The sequence below is a fragment of the Salmo salar genome, chromosome ssa10, assembly GCF_905237065.1.
Source record: "Salmo salar chromosome ssa10, Ssal_v3.1, whole genome shotgun sequence".
Taxonomy (NCBI): Eukaryota; Metazoa; Chordata; class Actinopteri; order Salmoniformes; family Salmonidae; genus Salmo; species Salmo salar.
In genome coordinates, this window is record NC_059451.1 from 74,056,964 (window position 1) to 74,079,898 (window position 22,935).

The following is a 22,935-nucleotide window of genomic DNA, read 5'->3' on the forward strand; positions in this document are numbered from 1 at the left end:
ATTGGCCATCCTATAACGTAATCATGCACCAGGCAATAGTAAGTAAACCATTAGTGCCGTATTGAGAAATACTTGCCTGACAAATGTACAGTAATTATACGTTAAGTGACAGCCCTCTGGCCCAACCAATCAACCGACTCTGTTTTAAACAAAGGACTGCACGCCAACAGCTAATCAATAAACACGTTTCAGACCGGTAAAAGACACTACAATTAATGACTAATTTGCAGGTAAAAGAGCAACATGGAAAAGTATTATTCCAGCATCTACTGTGAGCGGTCCTTTTGTTGAAGCCCACAAATGGACTTGACTTTCATTTGTCTTGGATGTGGGATCTATTGATGTGGAGGCACAAGCTCACTATACAAGTGCTGCTTTTAGTCAAATTAAAATCCTTTTTTTTTACTGACACACACACACACACATTCATTTTCCCTCTTTTCTTCTCTCCAATTGATGGACACGCTGTAATGGAATCCAGGCAGCAGCCAGACAATACGCGTCCTGACTTTTGTTACAATGGTTCAAGAGCTTAAAACAAAAGAAATCTGTAATGTTCCGGAAAACCTTTCCCAAGAAGCTAAACGATTGAGTGCTCTGTTTCTTCATCCTACTTCATCCCTAGCAAAGGGATGCTACAGTATATGTCATTCTATGATCCCTTGCCTGAGTCCCAGATCTGGTTGTGCTTGGCAAGACAGCACAAACGGATCTGAGACTCAGACTACCTCATCACATGTGTATTGTATAATAAATATTGTATTTTATACACAGTAAAAAAATACATATTGTACATACATACTCTATTCCCCCGTTTTATACTAATGATATCTAAAGAGACCTCATCCCTAGAGTCGTACTATGTTATTGTCAGGGACATACAGTATACGAATCACTCCTTCAGGATATTTGTCTCTTCAGTGAGGGTGGGGGTGGGTGGGGGGTAAACCAACCGGTTAGTCGCTCTCGCTTCCTGATCCTGTTCCTAGTGTCAGGTGTCATGTGTGTTTACCTTCAGACAAGCATTTGCCTTTACAATGTTGTCTTTCAGCACTTCCTCTCTCCTAGTACGAGAGATTCCCCCCCCCCCGAGGCAGCGCTGCTACTGCCGCTCTACCTCAGAACAGCAGGGACTCACCTTGAAATACAACGGAATTCCAGCAGTATCGGAATGGAACCTGGATAATATGCAACTGACATTGCATTCACCTTTTTCCAAATAACTCAATGCAGATAAGGGATCAAACTAAAGACCTGAGGGAACGACTCCACAAAATAGTATGAGACATTATTATTTACAATTGATTAAAAAAACATGTGTCCTGCAAGCACCCACAGGCCAAACTGAACGATCTACATTTATGGTGCGCTTCAACTGCATGTTCATTTCCCAGGCAGAAAATTGCTGCGTGTTGCAAACCAGGCCCAGCGATGGAAAAAAAGTACCCAATTGTCATACTTGAGTAAAAGTAAAGATACCTTAATAGAAAATGACTCAGGTAAAAGTGAAAGTCACCCAGTAAAATACTACTTGAGTAAAAAATACCTAAGTATCGAAAGTAAACGTAATTGGTAAAATATACAAATTCCTTATATTAAGCAAACCAGGTGGCATACTTCGTTTTTTTATTTACAGACACTCAGACATAATTTACAATTGAAGTGTGTGTGTTTAGTGAGTCGTCCAGATCAGAGACAGTAGGGATGACCAGGGATGTTGTCTTGATAAGTGTGTGAATTAGACCATTTTCCTGTCCTGCTAAGCATTCAAAATGTAACGAGTACTTTTGGGTGTCAGGGCAAACGTATGGAGCAAAAAGTACATTACTTTCTTTAGGAATGTAAAAGTAAAAGTATCCATAAATATACTGAACAAAAATATAAAGCGCAACACGCAACAATTTCTAAGATTTTACTGAGTTACAGTTCTCAAAATATATTCATTAGGCCCTTTTCTATGGATTTCCCGACTGGGAATACAGATAGGCATCTGTTTGTCACAGATACCTTAAAAAAAAGGTAGGGGCGTGGATCAGAAAACCAGTCAGTATCGGGTGTGACCACCATTTGCCTCATGCAGTGCGACACATTTCCTTTGCATAGAGTTGATCAGGCTGTTGATTGTGGCCTGTGGAATGTTGTCCCACTCCTTTTCAATGGCTGTGCGAAGTTGCGGGAACTGGAAAGTTGATCCAGAGCATTCCAAACATGCTCAATGGGTGAAATGTCTGAGTACGCAGGCCATGGAAGAACTGGGACATTTTCAGCTTCCAGGAATTGTGAACAGATCCTTGCGACATGGGGCCGTGAATTATCATGCTGAAACATGAGGTAATGGCGGTGGATGAATGGCACCACAATGGGCCTCAGGATATCGTCATGCTATCTGTGCATTCACATTGCCATTGATAAAATGCAATTGTGTTCATTGTCCGTAGCTTATGCCTGCCCATACCATAACCCCACCATGGGGCACTCTGTTCACAACGTTGACATCAGCAAACCGCTCGCCCACATAACGCCATACAAGTGTTCTGCGGTTGTGAGGCCTCAAATCTTGAGACATCTGTAGCATTGTGTCACACAACACAGGTGCACCTGTGCAATGATGATGCTGTTTAATCGACTTCTTGATATGCCACACCTGTCAGGTGGATGGATTATCTTGGCAAAGGATAAATGCTCACTAACAGGGATATAAACAAAATTGTGTACAAAATTTGAGCGAAATAAGCTTTTTGTGCTTATGGGAAATGTCTGGGATCTTTTATTTCAGCTCATGGGACCAACACTTTACATGTTGCGTCTATATTTCTGTTCAGTGTAGTAAAGTACAGATACCTCATTAAACAACTTAAGTAGTACATGAAAGTATTTTTACTTAAGTACTTTACACCACTGACTAGGCCTAATCCAAATGACAAATGAGTTTAGTCAACTGTTTTAATGTCCCACTACAGGATAGGATGTAGAGACATGGGAGAATACGAAAGCCTCTCTACCTGAATTCCCACGAGGGCAGCTCATTGGGTTCTGCTGAGGATCGTGTGTGTGTGTGTGCGTGTGTGAGGATTAGATACGTCACTGTTGAGCTGTGTTATTCTAATGTCCACTGTACAGTGTCATGGATGAGGGGGTCGGCCACAACAACAGGGATGTAGAACACACACACACACACACTTTCATTAGAAGCCTTTGCCTTCCGTTGCTACCATAACCTCTCTCTGCCCTTGATCCCATCTCGCCGTGTCAGGCATTTCTTTTGTTGTTGCGCCTGTGTGAATGCTGCTGCCCACCGCAACCCCAACAGAGGAGAGGGGAAATCAAAAGCCACAGATTGCCTCGTCTCAACTCATTCACACAGACCGCAACACAGGGCAAAGGTTAGAAGACCTTTTTGTACTCACCCTGCCTTTAATTCAACGGCACTGGGGAAGGAGAGAAAGAGAGACACAGAATAAAAAGGCTGAAAGAGTTGCTATGTGATTCAGTCATGTAGCACCAGTGAGCTGTTGCTAAGCAATGACCTCAGCTGTGAGAATCAGAGAATGACAAATGGGAGGGGAAAAAAAGATACTTGGGATGATAATTATATTTTGGACTATTTTGTCCCAATTATCTCGAGAGCTCCAAAGTCACGTTGTGTTTACAAAGCCAAAAAGCAAGGCAGTTGGACCTTTCCAGACTTTGTTTCATCAGGTTGCATGTGTCACAAACAGTGTGATGGAAAAAGCAAGTTACCTTGTCCTCACCAACAAGCTGACACAGGCCTTCTCAATTAGATGGCCTCATGCTTCCTGACACACGGCTAAAAACAAGCGGTTTGTCTTTCGAGGCTGTGTTCTCTGGGCTCTATGTACTTAACTGTATATGGCCAATTGAAGGAATGGAAGAAGTTAACACTGTTGTGTATTTTCTAACGCATGGGAAATTCACAGTATACCACAGAATTGTTTTAAACCAAACATAAAATTCACCGAGGTGACAATAATTGTGCAGTGGATATACAGAAAGAAAGCCAATAAAATTCTTATGACTTGCCTAGGGGGGCATGTAGCCTACTGTACATGTCTTTATTTTATTGTTGTTTTTTTACCCCTTTTTCTCCCCAATTTCGTGGTATCCAATTGGTAGTTACAGTCTTGTCTCATCGCTGCAACTCCTGTACGGACTCGGGAGACGCGAAGGTCGAGAGCCATGCGTCCTCCGAAACACGACTCAACCAAGCCGCACTGCTTCTTGACACAATGCCGGCTTAACACGGAAGCCAGCCACAACAATGTGTCGGAGGAAACACTGTACACCTGGTGACCGTGTCAGTGTGCACTGCGCCAGGCCCACCACAGGAGTCGCTAGAGAGCGATGGGACAAGTACATCCCTGCCGGCCAAACCCTCCCCTAACCCGGACGACGCTGGGCCAATTGTGCGTTGCCCCATGAGTCTCCTGGTTGTGGCCAGCTGCAACAGAACCTGGACTCGAACAAGGATTTCTAGTGGCACAGCTAGCACTGCGATGCACTACTTACTGTACATGTCTGCGTGTAAAGAAACAAACATCCTTTATTCTTTGACAGGGGGGCCAAAAGACAGAGCTAACATGAGGGGCCATGAATCAAATAATGGTTGCGTCCCAAATGGCACCCTTTCCCTACATAGCGCTCGACTTTTGACCAGGGCGTATATGGCTTCTGGTCAAAAGGAGTGCGCTATGTAGGTAATAGGGTGCCACTTGGGACGCATGCGATGTCTCACACTATGTCTCACACTATGTCTCATCGTGATAAAGACCTGTTGTCTCACCTACTGCTCATTCCAGGAGGAGTGTGTCACCAAAATGTAGTCCTGTGGGCTATTTTAATGATACAATTTATAGGCAAATAAGTCTGTGTGAATGTTTCTCCTTAACTCTCTATGATTCTAAGTTGCAGGGATGCAAACTGGTGAGGGCCCAAAAAGGTGACACCTTTTTTTGTTGTTGCACTGAAACATGCAAAAAATCCCTGCTAGGGAGAAATGCAGGTTGTAACTAATTAAACAACACAGAATATGATCTACATGATCCGTCTCTGTGTGTAAAATAAAAAGTGGTTCATGTGAACCTAACTCACAGCTAAAAAATTTAAAGAAAGCAACCCAATGTTATTTGTTGCCTAGACTTTACTGCAAATAACACTCAAGTCTTGAGAAAAAAACAATACACTAATATTGCAGTTAGCCCTGACAGCCTTTATAATAGAACACTTGTGAACACACACATCTAAATATTGCACTTGGGGGAAAAAACATCTTAAAGTAGAAATAGAATGAAACAAACAGGCATTCTATTTTTCTCTATTATAGTGGCCACTATAGTAGACATCGATCAAGTGCACAAGGCTACATGTGTGCAAAAATAACATTCACTGAGTAAAAATACATATAATCCCCCTCACTCACACACACGTGTTACTGTCAAGTTCAACACAACAAAAACAATATCTTTGGGCTACACTGCACATGATTACATTGTACGCTTTCTGCCTGTGGACATCTGTTCTACAATGTGCCAGCAAAAGTGAGAAAGTATGTGGTGTTCCTTTCACCTTTATAGTGGCATCCAGTTTAAGCCAGGCCCAGCTCCAGCTACACTTAATCCCTGAATCCACTTGTTTAACAAGCAACAACTCATTTTCACCTAATTCTCTCATTCTGAAAATTAACCACATACTGTAGAGGGAAAACATTAGTTAACAGAGAGTGGTTCGTTCGTTAGCTAGTTAACATTTCACACAGATTGCCAGGGTAAGCAACTAACGCGTTATTACATTTACATTTTAGTCATTTAGCAGACGCTCTTATCCAGAGCGACTTACAGTAGTGAATGCATACATTTCATTTTCATACAATTTTTTTTTTTTTTCTTCTTCGTACTTGGCCCCCCGTGGGAATCGAACCCACAACCCTGGCGTTGCAAACACCATGCTCTACCAACTGAGCTATGGGGAAGGCGTTATAACATGAGGAACCGCTGCCAAGGAGTCGTCTACCAGTTAATACTATAGCGAATTGGTTAGGTTACTAATGTCAGCTCATCTGATGTTGTAACGTTAGCTAGCTAACGTTAGCTGTCTGACTTTATTAGCAAGCAAATTTTCACACCATGAACTCAATTATTTGATCAGATGAGTTGTTCAGATCAGATGTTGCTCAACATTTCTCGATCCAGCTAGCAAGATACTTAACAATGCTAATACTTGTTCCACCATACTTTCTTCCTCGAATTTCGCCGAAAGGTGACGAGTTTGCATCCCTGAAGTTGATGCATGCGCAGAGGATCTGGAGGGTGCGAACTGTGTGAATAACAGCTGAGAGTTTTTGAAGAAGACCTATTGAATTTACAGTATCTCATTCTATTCCCAATTTATCCTTTCAAAAAAAAATCGGGCAGCTCTTCATATTACTGTGCTCTGAAATAGTTTGATTTGCTTCGCATGTCACACTGCTATTGTAAAAGATAACATTTTTGCACTGTCAGATTCCTGTTTTGGGGATATCTTGAACTTGAAACATTTACTGGAATGAAAGAGAAAAAGAACATCTAAGGTAGCATTTCTATGTGCAGTTGGCAATTCAGCCCCCTTTCATGCTTGAGACATTTGTGAGAAAACTAATAGTAGCCATTGTGTCATTGGATGCCAACAAACAAGTTGTGAGGATCATGGCACATTCTCACATTCCTGATGTTGTGCGTGAATGTAAAAGTGTTAGTGTTTGTGTTAATGTGTTAACCTCTACTAGATCGGAAGAGGGATGGTTGAGCTAACGTAAGCTAATGTGATTAACATGAGGTTGTAAGTAACAAAAACATTTCCCAGGACATTGACATATCTGATATGGGCAGAAAGCTTACATTCTTGTTAATCTAACTACACTGTTCAATTTACTGTAGCTATTACAGTAAAAGAATACCATGCTATTGTTTGAGGAGAGTGCACACTTATGAGCTTGAAAATGTTTTTAATAAACCAATTAGGCACATTTGAACAGATATACAATGGTTCATTGGATCAGCCTAAAACTTTGCACACACACTGCTGCCATCTAGTGGCCAAAATCTAAATTACGCCTGGGCTGGAATAGTACATTATGGCCTTTCTTTTGCAAAACGCATGTTTTTATCTTTGTATTATCTTTTACCAGATCTAATGTGTTATATTCTCCTACATTAATTTCAAATGGTATAAAGAATATGCATATCCTTGCTTCAGGTCCTGAGCTACAGGCAGTTAGATAAAGGGGTATGTCATTTTAGGTGAAAATTGAAAAAAACGGTCTGATCTTTAAGCCCTGTTTTTAGTCATTTTTCATATCCTACCATAGTAACCATGTTTTCAACCGTTTCACCTGCAGCAGTCAAGTGTGTCAATTAAATGTTTGAGGAGTGTGTGTGTGTGTGTGTGTTTCTTCAAATTTGTATTGGCGGATCGCAGCCAATTGAAAGGTGTAAACACCGTCACCTACTGTACTGGAGTGTGAGGCCGGTCACAACCTCCGTATTCATCTATTTCTCTTATCTAGCCCTGTGTTCCTGCCTACTGTTCTGGAGTGTGATCATTACACCGTGACACAAAAGGGACGGGGAAAAGGGATGACAAAATGACAAATTACCAAACAACCCTACACCCATTAAAACCGCACCACTATTCCACTACTTGGCCCTATCTGATCCTACACCAGGGCCGGCAGCCTGGGACGACAGGACACTATCGCTCAACACAGCTTGTAACTCTTCTACAGTCAAATCTCGTACACCAAATACTTCTCTGCAGCTGCCACTACCACAGCAATGTATGTGATTTGCGTTGTACTTCTGCGGTACAGATGAGAACCGTGGCTATGAACGTTAATAAGGAGCCAAACTTACCGAAACATGTTATTCCTATCACTCTTTATTGACCTCGGCCTACTCACAGGGATCCTCTTAGAATCCCTCACCCTGGACCCATCTTCTGCACTTCTCTGATCCTGGCAACCTCAACCTGCTTTTCTCACACCGGACACCTCTGATCTCCAGCACCATGGGAGACCACCCATACAGTTAACACACACAACTTTTTCCACCAATACTACACATTCTTTTGTCTCATGTTCTCCTGCACATTTCTCACATCTAGGGATCTCCATCCTACACACTGCTGCCACATGACCATAAGCTTGGCACATAAAACACCCTTTAATGGGTTCGGGACCAAAAAGCTATGACGTGCTAACGAACACATCCTACCTTCACTTTGTCAGTTTAAAGTCGTCTGCGTCAAAACTCAGCGTGACAAACAAAGTGTTTTCTCTGTTTCACCACGCTCTCCACCGGGTCAACATTCCCCAACCTCTTCTCCACCCATACTGACACCCTATATGGATCAGCTAGCAGGCAAAAAAATACATCTCACTCCCCCTGGGTCAGAATCATCCTTGTCATCATCGGGACAAGGCCAGAACTCTGCGGTCTTCACTGCACCTGCCCTGGCAGGTCATTTTTGGTACTTAAGGCCAATCTTCCTCACCACACCGCTTCCCTCTATACTCAGCTCCTTACCTTCTTCCTCACTGTCCATTTCCACCTCTCCATGCTCTTTCCGCTCCTTCATCCGCTGTAATAGCAAACTGTTCTTGTATCTTGAATTTGCCGCCATGTCGCATCAACTCCAAAAGCTCTACAAGCCGCCTCCTTGCGGCCTCATTGTGTGTGTGTGTGTGTGTGTGTGTGTGTGTGTGTGTGTGTGTGTGTGTGTGTGTGTGTGTGTGTATATGTGTGTGTGTGTTCAGAAGGACTGGCTAATATTGTAGGCCCCTCCCACCAATGTGAGTAAATTTAACTCCGGTGTAGTGCCAACTCATTTGAGTGGGAGACGGGAGACCTGGAGACGGACAGTTGCTACCTGGAAGCAAAGATAGAGGAGAGCATTTGTTTGATACAGTGAGGTCCAAAATGATTTTTTACAGTGACACATTTTATGTTGTTTTGGCTCTGTACTCCAGCACTTTGGATTTGAAATGATACAATGACTATGAGGTTAAAGTGCAGTCTGCCAAGCTTTCATCTGAGGGTATTTTTAACAGCTCATAACCCCAAGCCATAAGACTTCTAAACAAGACTGCTAAACAGCCATACAAATGGCTACCCAGACTATCTACACTGGCCCTTTTTTGCACTAACTCTACCCACACACTGGACTCTATCTACCCACACACTGGACTCTATCTACCCACACACTCACACATACTTACACTGACACCCAGGGGGGAAAATAGATGTAATGTCTTACCAGTATGGGACACCCAAGTGTGCCCACACATACATTATACTGCAAAAATGACAAGATAGCCTACTCTGCTGACACTGACAACAGATCAACAGAAACGATGTTGTCAGATCCATATAATTGGCCTAGGAAAAGGGGAGACAAAATACAATATAAAGTCCATCTAACCTGGAGGAGAAAAGATTGTCCAAAAATAAACAAAAGTGAATATGAACACACTGGGGATTTATGGCCTATGTTCTCCGCGGGTGCCAATAAGACAACTTTGAGCAAAAAATACTGTTTGCTCAATTAAATTAAGAATTTTGATAACTAAAAGACAGATTGGAGTCTTTTCATTGTCATGTCTTTACACCAACAGTAATTTGCTTTCCAAACAGTTTTTCCTCAATTGTATTTTTAAATATCGCGACATGTCTGGTTTGGTCCCTCTGCTTTTCATTGACAGTCGCAACACAACAATCATCTATTTTGGTATTTGCAGAGCACGCTGCCCCTATTGCTGGCCCTTCATACTGTAGGCTATAGACAGGATTAAGCTAATTAGGCTATATCATTTTGGCAATTTTATTGAATTTACTTGAGGGAAAGCTTAGCTTCCCCTAGCCTTCTGGACTGACATGCAGTAATGTTCAAAAATGGTGATAATAACTTAGTTTTTTGGGCAGGTTGTATTAATTTTGATAGGCTCACGTTTTACCGGCACCCACACAATTTCTTTTGCCGGGATGCCGCACCAGACCGCCTTACTTTCACCCCTGCTGACATCTCAACACACACACACACACACACACTCCCTGTATATAGCCATGTTACTTTCTACTCCCTACATAAAGGCCATGTTACTTTCTACTCCCTACATAAAGGCCATGTTACTTTCTACTCCCTACATAAAGGCCATGTTACTTTCTACTCCCTATATAAAGGCCATGTTACTTTCTACTCCCTACATAAAGGCCATGTTACTTTCTACTCCCTACATAAAGGCCATGTTACTTTCTACTCCCTACATAAAGGCCATGTTACTTTCTACTCCCTATATAAAGGCCATGTTACTTTCTACTCCCTACATAAAGGCCATGTTACTTTCTACTCCCTATATAAAGGCCATGTTACTTTCTACTCCCTATATAAAGGCCATGTTACTTTCTACTCCCTATATAAAGGCCATGTTACTTTCTACTCCCTATATAAAGGCCATGTTACTTTCTACTCCCTACATAAAGGCCATGTTACTTTCTACTCCCTATATAAAGGCCATGTTACTTTCTACTCCCTATATAAAGGCCATGTTACTTTCTACTCCCTATATAAAGGCCATGTTACTTTCTACTCCCTATATAAAGGCCATGTTACTTTCTACTCTCTATATAAAAGGCCACGTTACTTTTACTCCTTATTTTTATTGGTTATTCACTGTGCCACTATTCCTATATTTATCTTATCTTTAACTCTGCATTGTTGGAAAAGGACCCATAAGTAAGCGTTTCACTGTTAGTCTACACCTGTTGTCTACAAAGCATGTCACAAATACAATTAGATTTTCATCCATATCGGGTGAACTGTTGAGAAATTACATCACTTTTTGTACATAGTCCCCCCATTTTAGGGAATCAAAAGTTGTCAAAAGTTTCGGATTTGGTCCCATATTCCTAGCGCTCAATGACTACATCAAGCTTGTGACTCTACAAACTTTTGTTTTGGTTGTGTTTCAGATACTTTTTGTGCCCAATAGAGTCACTATTATTGTAAATAAGAATAGAATATGTTTCTAAACATATCTACATTAATGTGGATGCTCGTATGATTCAGTGGTACAAAAGTACCCAACTCTCATACTTGAGCAGTGGTGGAAAGTAACTAAGTAAAAATACTGTTGTAAGGGGTACGTACTGGCGGCAGAGAAGTCAGAAGCAGGAGAGCAAAACTGTGTTTCCAACGGCGCAGTTTAATAATAAAAACCACCGGAAAACAGAACAATCAATAAATGGGTACAAAACCCGACGCACACCAGACATAACGTGCACAAGCACTTACAATAAACAATACCAGACGAGGACATGGGGGAAACAGAGGGTTAAATACACAACATGTAATTGATGGAATTGAAACCAGGTGTGTGTGAAGACAAGACAAAACAAATGGAAAATGAAAGGTGGATCGACGATGGCTAGAAGACCGGTGACGTCGACCGCCGAACGCCGCCCGAACAAGGAGAGGGACCGACTTCGGAGGAAGTCGTGACAACTGTGAAATACTACTTAAGTAGTTTTTTGGGTTCTCTGTACTTTACTACACTTAACAAAAACATAAACGCAACATATAAAGTGTTGGTCCCATGTTTCATGAGCTTAAATAAAATATTTTTTTTAAATTACCATACGCACAAAAAGCTTATTTTTCTCAAATTTTGAGCAAAAATTTGTTCACATCCCTGTTAGTGAGCATTTCACTTTTGCCAAGATAATCCATCCACCTGACAGGTGTGGCATATCAAGAAGCTGATTAAACGGCATGATTATTACACAGGTGCACCTTGTGCTGGGGACATTAAAAGGCCACTTTAAAAATGTCCAGTTTTGTCACACAACACAATGACATAGATGTCTCAAGTTTTGAGGGAGGGTGCAATTGGTATGCTGACAGCAGGAATTTCCCCCAGAGCTGTTGCCAGATAATGTAATGTTCATTTCTCTACGATAAGCCACCTCCAACGTCGTTTTAGATCAATTGGCAGTACTTCCTACCGGTCTCACAATTGCAGACCACGTGTATGGTGTCGTGTGGGCGAGCAGTTTGCTGGTGTCAAGTGCCCCGTGGTGGCGGTGGCGTTACGGTATGGACAGGCATAAGGTACTGACAATGAAAACAATTGCATTTTATTGATGGCAATTTGAATGCACAGAGATAGAGTGACAAGATCATGAGGCCCATTGGCGTATCATTCATCCACCACCATCACCTCATGTTTCAGCATGATAATGCACGGCCCCATGTCGCAAGGATCTGTACACAATTCCTGGAAGCTGAAAATGTCGCAGTTCTTCCATAACCTGCATACTCACCTGACATGTCACCCATTGAGCATGTTTGAGATGCTCTGGATTGACGTGTACGACAACGTGTTCCAGTTCCCGCCAATATCCAGAAACTTCGCACAACCATTGAAGAGGAGTGTGACAACATTCCACTGGCCACAATCAACAGCCTGATCAACTCTATGCAAAGGTGATGTGTCGCGCTGCATGATGCAAATTGTGGTCACACCAGATACGAACTGGTTTTCTGATCCACACTCCTACCTTTTTTGAGGCATCTGTGACCAACAAATGCCTATCTGTATTCCTAGTCATGTGAAATCCATAGATTAGGGCCTAATTAATTTATTTCAATTCACTGATTTCCTTGTATAAACTGTTACTCAGTGAAATATTTAAAATTGTTGCATGCTGCGTTCATATTTTTGTTAAGTATATTTATATTTTTGACAACTTTTACTCCACTACATTCCTAAATAAAATGTGTACTTCTTACTCTCATACATTTTCCCTGACACCCAAAAGTACTTGTTACATTTCAAATGATTAGGCAGGACAGCAATATGTTCCAATTCACACACCTATCAATATAACGCGTTGTCATCCCTACTGCCTCTGATCTGGCGGACTTACTAAACACATATACTGCGTTTGTAAAGTATGTCTGAGTGTGCCTCTGGTTTTCCGTAAATAAATAAAAAATACAAGAAAAATTTGCCGTCTGGTTTGCTTAATATAATGGAATTTGATGTATAGCATTTCCTTTTCACTTTTATTGAAGTATGACAATTGAGTACTTTTCCCACCACTGTACTTAAGTACATTTAAAATCAAATGCTTTTATACTTTTACTCAAGTCGTTTTTTACTGGGTGACTCAGTTTTACTTGAGTACTTTTCCCATCATTGTACTTGAGTAAAAGTAAAGATCCCTTAATAGAAAATGCCTCAAGTAAAAGTGAAAGTCACCCAGTCACCCTCTGCGGCCCAAATTCACACAGCCCTCTGCGTCCCAAATTGACACAGCCCTCTGCGGCCCAAATTGACACAGCCCTCTGCGGCCCAAATTGACACAGCCCTCTGCGGCCCAAATTGACACAGCCCTCTGCGGCCCAAATTCACACAGCCCTCTGCGGCCCAAATTCACACAGCCCTCTGCGGCCCAAATTCACACAGCCCTCTGCGTCCCAAATTGACACAGCCCTCTGCGTCCCAAATTGACACAGCCCTCTGCGGCCCAAATTGACACAGCCCTCTGCGGCCCAAATTGACACAGCCCTCTGCGGCCCAAATTGACACAGCCCTCTGCGGCCCAAATTGACACAGCCCTCTGCGGCCCCCCAATGAATGTGGAAGAGGTGCCTTTATCCTGGGACACACCCGGGCCCAGGTGTTTCCCATGTAGCTGACGACCCTCCCAACTCCGCCCACCGGCATCCTAATAAGGAAACAACAACAAAGAGAGAGAATACGTCAGACAGAGTGGGAGGGTCGTCACACGAGTGGCACACTCTGACACAAAGATCATACCCCCAAGCAATGTTCCCTCTAATTGTTTTCCTCACTGAGCAAATTTCAGTTCTGCTGAGCGCAAACTTGAACGTTGTGAAAATTTTGTGCAACTTCCAGCACGTGTTTACTGTGAACACTGAGGCTGTATCCGCTTTAAGTTACAGTTTCAACAGTGGCCATGTAGGCTACTGTGGCTATTTGGTCATAAAGTAGGCCTACCAGAGTGGCCTACCGTAAAAAACAACGGAGAAAATGCATCCCATAACATTTTAACATGGAAATAGCTATTCTATCATTCAGCCTACAGTAGCAGCCAATGTGTGGTGTTCAATGTAGGCCTACATTCCACGAGAATAAAAAAAAAACGTGCATGGCTTGACATTAATCTGTTTATCCACTTGTCCTTCAGACAAGGAGGTGACTGAAAAATTAAATGCATTATTATTCCTATACCATTATTACAGAGAATCAAACAAATAATGCTACGCTCTGCCTATTGGCTACTTAGCTTATTCAAGCCTGTCTCAAAAACACTGTCCCTTTAAGACAAAAAAAAAGCTATTTATCTGACTCACTTTTCGAAGTCTAAAATTGTTTATGTTTTGTGCTCTTGTAGGAAGCAGTCACTTCCCTATTGCTGACTACAAATGATATATAACTGGGCGAATAACTCACTAACTAGCAAAGGGTATGAACAAAATGTGCAGACGTGGCTATATGCAGCTCTCACTTTGATCTCAAATCAAGCGCATATACTCACAACTGCTCAGTCTGTAAACACAGTCCAGTTTAATAAATGGCACAGATCCATATATGGCAATGGTCTATTTGCATATAGGCCTACTGATTGTTTATGCCGCACTGGTCTGTGTAGAGTATGGGCTGAGTAGTTTATTTAAAAAAATCAAAATAAATGGTCGCAGTGGTGGGTAGTATATGGGGCTTTGGTGACAAAACGGACGGCACTGTGATAGACTACATCCAATTTGCTGAGTAGAGTGTTGGAGGCTATTTTGTAAATGACATCGCCGAAGTCAAGGATCGGTATGATAGTCAGTTTTTTGAGGGTATGTTTGGCAGCATGAGTGAAGGAGGCTTTGTTGCGAAATAGGAAGCCGATTCTAGATTTCATTTTGGATTGGATATGCTTAATATGAGTCTGGAAGGAGAGTTTGCAGTCTAGCCAGACACCTAGGTATTTATAGTTGTCCACATATTCTCATTCAGAACCATCTAGAGTAGTGATGCTAGTCGTGTCAATGCAATAGAATCCTACTCCGATGCGTTCTGCCTACAACAAAATCTCTTGCAGTTTGTTTTGTTTCGGTATGCTGCATTGAAAGTGGATAATATTGTGTTGATTCGATCACAATTACCACAGTAAAGGGAAACGTTGATAGTGTTAACAGAGAAAACCTTGAACAGTGGTCACGAACCTTTTCTAAGTCAAGATCACTTTGAGTCAAAATGCAAGCCGAGATCTACCGCTCAGTAAGCTATAGGCCCAATACATTATCACTGCATATTGGCTTTGCTTGAATTGCCCTGCCAATGCATTGTTGTTTGAGACATTTAAAAATGTATGTTTCAAAATTTGAGGCAGGCTATATGATCACACCGGTAATAGATCCATTGTTTTATTACTTGTGAAGCACAGCTGAGTGGGCCTACATTTAAATAATTTGCTTTTATTTTACTGGGCTGATGGTGCCTGCATCTGATGGTCAGTCTCAGTGGAGGGAGGGAGCAGCAGACTGAGGGTCAGCCTCTCAACATCCCTCCGCTCTTGCTTTCCTCCACTGACACTGACCAAAAAGGGGCACCGCATTATTTTTTGCCTCATGCACAAATTCATGTTGCATTTTTGTCCCCCCCCAGTTTTGTCATTGGAATGTGATACAAAACGAGGCAACGGTGTGCTTTAGGACCCTGCAGACACCTCCGAGAAGGTCGGGTAGGCAGTTTGGAGTGTTTATCCGACTGGAAGAAAAAATAAATAATTATGCCCCCCCCCACTTCTAAAAACAAAGTTGATCCCCTGGATATTTATGCCTCTAACTTTCTCACTCATTATTCACGATTATCCGTAATCATGGTAGCATCCACATTTGTCCAAATATTTTTGGTTCCCTGCATATAGTTGATCAGGCTGTTGATTGTGGCCTGTAGAATGTTGTCACACTCCTCTTCAATGGCTGTGCGAAGTTGCTGGATTTTGGCGGGAACTGGAACATGCTGTCATACACATTGATCCAGAGCATCCCAAATCTGCTCAATGTGTGACATGTCTGGTGAATATGCAGGCCATGGAATAACTGGGACATTTTCAGCTTCCAGGAATTGTGTACAGATACTTGCAACATGGGGCCATGCATGATCATGCTGAAACATGAGGTGATGGCAACGGATAAAAGGCACTACAATGGGCCTCCAGAATCTCGTCACGGTATCTTTGTGCATTCAAATTGCCAACTATAAAATACAATTGTGTTCGTTGTCCATAGTTTATGCCTGCCCATACCATAACCCCACCTCCACCACGGGGCACTCTGTTCACAACATTGACATCAGCAAACCACTCGGCCACACAACGCCATACACGTGCTCTGTGGTTGTGAAGCCAGTTGGATATACTGCCAAATTCTCAGAAAGACATTGGAAGCGGCTTATGGTAGAGAAATTAACATTCCATTCTCTGGCAACAGCTCTAATGGACATTCCTGCAGTCAGCATGCCAATTGCACACTCCCTCAAAACTTGAGATATCTGTGGCATTGCGTTGTATGACAAAACTGCACATTTTAGAATGGCCTTTTATTGTCCCCCAGCAGAAGGTGAGCCTGTGTAATGATAATGCTGTTTAATCAGGTTCTTAATACGCCACACCTATCAGGTGGATGGATTATCTTGGCAAAGGAAAAATGCTTACTAACACGAATATAAACAAATTTGTGCACAAAATCTGAGAGAAATATTATTTTTGTGCATATGGAAAATGTCTGTCATCTTTTATGGGACCAACATTTTACATGTTGCATTTATATTTTTGTTCAGTATATATTGCAATGCCTTGGGGAACCTGCGTTAAATAAGAAAATGCCTCTGAAAAACTATTTTGAGAGCAGTATTTATAAACAGGCTAATACTATTTAAATTCCTCCTGTTAAACAATTGAAATAATTGGCTTACACGTGTAACTACAAAACCTTAAATGAACCAAAGCCACTACTCTAGAGCTCCTTTTTGTTCTTCCCAACTACGTGTAACTTTCATTCAGTCGGCAGACAAAAGTAGGCTACTCAGAAAACGTACTTCTCCGTCAACTGAGTAGCCTAGCTGACAGCCCTCCCCTTTATTCGCCTCTTCGCCCTGGCGGTGATCATTGGATTTGAGTGCCCTGGAGACTCCACGAAGAGGGAGTGAAATAGGACTTCATACCGGGATCATGGCGGCGCCGCTCGGGCGGGAGACCTTACCTGAGCACTGGTCCTACGGTGTCTGCGGGGATGGCAGGGTGTTTTTCGTTCAGTGAGTCGGATATGTGCTTTGGCGAGGCGAAATGTGGTCGTTCTTTTTTTTTTTTGGGGGGGGCTCTTTAAGGAGAGTTCGATTGTCTAGTGTTTATTTCCTCTTTAACAGGTGTTTTGTCTTTCTGGCAGCGATGAAACGAACACAACTGCTTGGCTCCATCCGCAAACGGGCGAACCTGTCAATTCCGGACACATGATACGGTCAGGTATACATGCATTCGTATCAGATTATTAATGCTGTTTGGCCTACTTCACAGAAGAACGGGTTTCTTTTGTGCGTTATTGATATACCCGTAGCCTAATGATGCACGAAACTTTCAGGGAATGCGCCTACCCTCGAAGGTAACGCACATTTTGTACTCGCCCATTGCAGATTTACCTCGAGGATGGGAAGAGGGTTTCACGGACGAAGGGGCCAGCTACTTCATAAAGTAAGTCAAAGCAATTGAATTCGACTATATTATGTTGTGGCGAAGTACCCGAGCGTACTACTGTCGTTGAGGTTACTAGGGGAGCAAAAAATATGGCTCCTCCAGCCTACTGGCACAGGTGTGTGGTGGTGGTGGTGGTGGGGGGGGGGTTCATATTGTAAAATACTTCAGTTACAGTTGGTTTACAACTAGCCAGATAATGGACTAAAGGAACCTAGTTACTCCTTAGTCCAGGGATCTTACATGTTCTGTTGATAGGCGAATTGGCTCTGGAAGCCAAAACAGCCAAATACTCTATCTAAAAGTGAATTGATTCTCAATTGTGGTATGGTTCTAGAAACATAAATCCGTCTACTCTCATATCACATCAAAAATAATTTCACAAATGCTAAATACTTACTTACTGTACCCAGTGGCGATTTTAGCATGTTAGTCTTGGTTGGACAAAAAAAATAAAATTGGGATGCATTCCAGCAAAGCCACTACACAACACCAAACAATACATTAGTTGCACTATAATGATGACAAACGGTGCCCACAGTCTGTTAGGGCCTACATAAAGCTGTCCCAACACCTTACCACTGCTAAACCTGTCTTTCAGCGGAGCCTTGTCTGGCAGGGAAACAGTTCATTCAGCCTCATTTACTGCCTTTAAAAAAACATAGTTGATATGGCTGACTTGCTTAAACAAATGTAGTTTCTACTGACAATTGAGATGTACAAATTATGGCATAATGGCATGACAAGCGGATAAGAGGCAATCTAATTAACGAGCAACTGATGACGGACATAGTCAATATAACTATTTGTTCAGCACTTTTTGAAATGTACAGTGACAGATTTCAGAACATGGGCCTTTCTTACAGTTACCCTGTACCAAGTCAGAACCGTAGGATAAATAAAGGGGGCATATAAACAGACAATGAAAGCTCTTACAATATTCAATGATTACATTTCTCTAAAACATGTTATGGGCTATTTGTGCACAACCAAGTTAGAACAGTAGGTGAAATTAAGAGGTGAAAATAGACCAAATTATTAGGGTGAGGCACATTGAGCGTCGTTTGGGTCTTTGCGTGTCAGAAAAGATACACGTCAAATAACACTATTTGACGAGTTAAATAAGCTTTTCATTTGACACGTCAAATAACACAATTGTATTATAGAATGTTGTGTGTGCTGAATTTGCACGTGCAAGCCAAGAGCCACCACTACTAATGTTATGTGTTTACAATACAATACCGCACATGGGCAACTAACCGCTTACTACACAACTTACACTTAGTATTACTTTCTTAGCTACAATATACATATCTCCATAGCATATTACATAATTTATGCAGCAGCATACAAGACATTTTTGGACTCACCTTGTGAAGGTGGCGCAGCAGTCCTTTTGTAGGCACATTTTGTTATCAAAGTATGGCATTCTCTGGATTTATGGTGGGAACTCTGGGAGAGGAAAAAAAACCACAGCCACTCCATTGAAAAGCAGGCTAACATTAGTGGTTTCTTTGTAAACTCTTAGCCACTGATTCCTTCCAAACCACTCATTGTTGAATTTGCGATTTCCAACTTGTTGTGTATTGTTTATGTCCAATGGCCGATGAGCACCGATATGTTTTATCTACAATTTCTCATCATTATTTCTCTTCATATGACAAGGATTGAAAATGATTTGCCAGTAGATTGTCCACTTGATGACAACTGATGATGACTACTAGCTAAGACTTTGAATGTAAGATGTTGACATCAGTCCAATCAAAGCTACTGTAGATAGAATGACATCAAATCACGTTATATCTGTGGCCAATAACCTTGAGCCTTCTTGGATGGGCACTTCTAATATAACTCTACGGCAGAACCCAAGGGGCTAACAGGTTCGAGCTCTAACTTTGGAATTGGGGATGACGTATTGTCCCATGGGTGACAGAAAACTGAGCCAATCATGACAGAAAACTGAGCCAATCAGGCACAACGCTCTGTATTTTTCTGCTGGCTAGCCCCACCACCAAATAAAGCTCTGAGCTAGGCTGAAACACCTGCATTTTGGAGCTGCTTTACTCAAGAAAGAAAAAAAAAAAAAAGAGACCATGTTTGTATGACAAAAAAAAAAAAGATTTCACCCCATGCTTCCTGAAGCACCTCCCACAAGTTGGATTGGCTTGATGAGTACTTCATCCGTACCATACGGTCAAGCTGCTCCCACTACAGCTCAATAGGGTTGAGAACCGGTGACTGTGCTGGCCACTCCATTATAGACAGAATACCAGCTGACTGCTTCTTCTCTAAATAGTTATTGCATAGTTTGGAGCTGTGCTTTGAGGCATTGTCCTGTTGTAGGAGGAAATTGGCTCCAATTAAGTGCCGTCCACAGGGTATGGCATGGCGTTGCAAAATGGAGTGATAGCCTTCCTTCTTCAAGATCCCTTATACCCTTTACAAATCTCCCACTTTACCACCAAAGCACCCCCAGACCATCACATTGCCTCCACCATGCTTGACAGATAGCATCAAGCACTCCTCCAGCATCTTTTCATTTTTTCTGCATCTCATGAATGTTCTTCTTTGTGATCCGAACACCTCAAACTTAGATTTGTCTGTCCATAACACTTTTTTCCAATCTTCCTGTCCAGTGTCTGTGTTCTTTTTACCCATTTTAATTGTTTATTTTTATTGACCAGTCTTAGATATGGCTTTTTCTTTGCAACTCTGCCTAGAAGGCCAGTATCCTGGAGTTGCTTCTTCACTGTTGATGTTGAGACTGGTGTTTTGCGGGTACTGTTTAATGAAGCTGCCAGTTGAGGACTTGTGAGGCATCTGTTTCTCAAACTAGACACTCTAATGTACTTTTCCTCTTGCTCAGTTGTGCACCGGGGCCTCTCACTCCTCTTTCTATTCTGGTTAGAGCCAGTTTACGCTGTTCTGTGAAGGGAGTAGTACACAGCGTTGTACCAGAAATTCAGTTTCTTGGCAATTTCTCGCTTGGAATATCCATAATTTGTCAGAACAAGAATAGACTGACGAGTTTCAGAAGAAAGTTCTTTGTTTCTGGCCATTTTGAGCCTGTAATTGAACCCACAAATGCTGATGCTCCAGATACTCAACTAGTCTAAAGAAGGCCTGTTTTATTGCTTCTTTAATCAGAACAACAGTTTTCAGCTGTGCTAACATAATTGCAAAAGGGTTTTCTAATGATCAATTATCTTTTTAAAATGATAAACTTGGATTAGCTAACACAACGTGCCACTGGAACACAGGAGTGATGGTTGCTGATAATGGGCCTCTGTACACCTATGTAGATATTACATAAATCAGCCGTTTCCAGCTACAATAGTCATTTACAACATTAACAATGTCTACACTTTTTATTTTCTGATCAATTTGATGTTATTGTAATGGACACAATTAGCTTTTTTTTCAAAAATGTGTGTTATATATATATATAACACACACACACACACACACACACACACACACAACACACACACACACACACACACACACACACACACACAGTAAAAAAAAAAAATTACTCTGCCCCACCTGCCCTGAATGACGGGTCGCCACTGACTGTACCTCTGTTTTAGCAGTTGCACCCGACAGTATTTTTCAGCGACAACACTTTTGTGGCATCTGCCTTCCTACATACATGTGTTAGGAGACGCAGCTAGCTAATTAGCACAGGTAGTCTGATCTGTTTTCTGTAAACAAACGCTGTAACATGGAGATGTGGCTGTGTGGGAACACTAATCCTATAAAGGTCTGTATCAATTGAACCTTTTTTAAAAAAAATTTTTTGAAAAGGATTTCTTACTGATGTGAAATATTAGGTCCTCATGCTTCCGAGACTGTTACCGCAATCAATGCGCGTTAATGTTCAGACCGAGCGCCCCGGGGCTCTTAACAAAACGTCCCCCCCCGTACGGAAGACACCTTCGTCCAATGACTCTTACGGGTAATGTAATGGAACTGAGAGTCATGACCAAGGGCTAGTATACAACACACCCTACCCTCTCTTGTTGACTTGGTTGTGCATTGAACAGTTGTGGCTATTGTTTGACTATTTGGAAAATTGGTTGTTAAATATCACAGCCACTGCTTTAGGCTGCAAAAAATGTTGCGCGTGTTTGACAATCTGATTCGGGATGTTTTCGACATCTACGACACTTATGATCTTGACGTGAGGCTCGATGTGTTATCGTGTACCTCTTCGCTATTAGTTTCAGTAAGGCGTATTAGCCTACGGTCCATTGTCGATTTACACACTAGTTGAGCTTTCACACGTTGGTTTTCCCCAGTTTATCTTCCGCTGTCAGTGTGACTCAATATATTGTGTTATTTCTTTATTGTGTTCCTTGGGACATTGCATTTATGTGAAGTTTTCCTATGTGCTATGATTTAGTGGTGTACTGCTGTTATTGTATTGTGAAGGCCCAGCACTCTTGATACCTATAAAGGGAGGTAATGTAAACAATGTAGCTCAGGAGCGCTAGGGCACTTGCATGCTATTTGCTGATGTCGGTGTTCAATGAAGTTCCTTTTCCAGTGTCTAGTGTCTGTCTCCACTCTAAAATGTGACCTTCTATTTAACTAGGCAAGTCATTTAAGAACAAATTCTTATTGTGCACTATGGGACTCCCAATCACGGCCGCTTGTGATACAGCCTGGATTCAAACCAGGGTGCCTGTAGTGACGCCTCTAGCACTGAGGTGCAGTGCCTTAGACTGCTGCGCCACTCGGGAGCTCCTTGCCAGGAGTTCAGAGCATCACAACTGTGACCTGGCAGTATGTCGTGTTATGATTCCAGATACCCCTACCGTGACATAGGGTCTGCTGTTATGTGACATAATGCTTTTATGCAAGTCAGGGCTACTGCAGGATCAATACTCCGTGGTGAAATTAATCCTAGTGAGTGACTTCGGTATACTTGGCCTGTCTGGCCAGCATTTAGTGTGTGTGTGTGTGTGACTCCAATACTGAAATATGCAAATTTCAGAGGCCTGGACCTCACCACCTATAGCTCTCTTTTGACATCCATCCACCTGTGTTGTCTTCAAACTATTCCTCCTTGGGAGTTTGAGCTTTGTACGTCCTCATCTCTGGCCACACAATTGCCATA

At 42.0% G+C, this 22,935-nt stretch overlaps 1 protein-coding gene across 12 annotated transcripts in view; it reads left to right on the forward strand.

The window, feature by feature from the left end:
• The first annotated feature begins 17,118 nt into the window (after positions 1-17,118).
• Positions 17,119-22,935, forward strand: part of LOC106561057 (pleckstrin homology domain-containing family A member 7) — a 172,360-nt gene continuing 166,543 nt past the window's right edge. For 9 of the 12 annotated variants that reach the window (XM_014124645.2, XM_014124644.2, XM_014124646.2 and 6 more), the window contains exons 1-3: positions 17,119-17,380; positions 17,512-17,588; positions 17,756-17,813. In XM_014124645.2, the coding sequence (XP_013980120.1) occupies positions 17,298-17,380; positions 17,512-17,588; positions 17,756-17,813 (218 nt within the window). In that variant the 5' untranslated portion in view covers positions 17,119-17,297. Of the gene's footprint in view, positions 17,381-17,491; positions 17,589-17,755; positions 17,814-22,935 lie in introns of all 12 variants that reach the window. The other 3 variants (XM_045688083.1, XM_014124655.2, XM_045688084.1) reach the window with 3 other exon arrangements.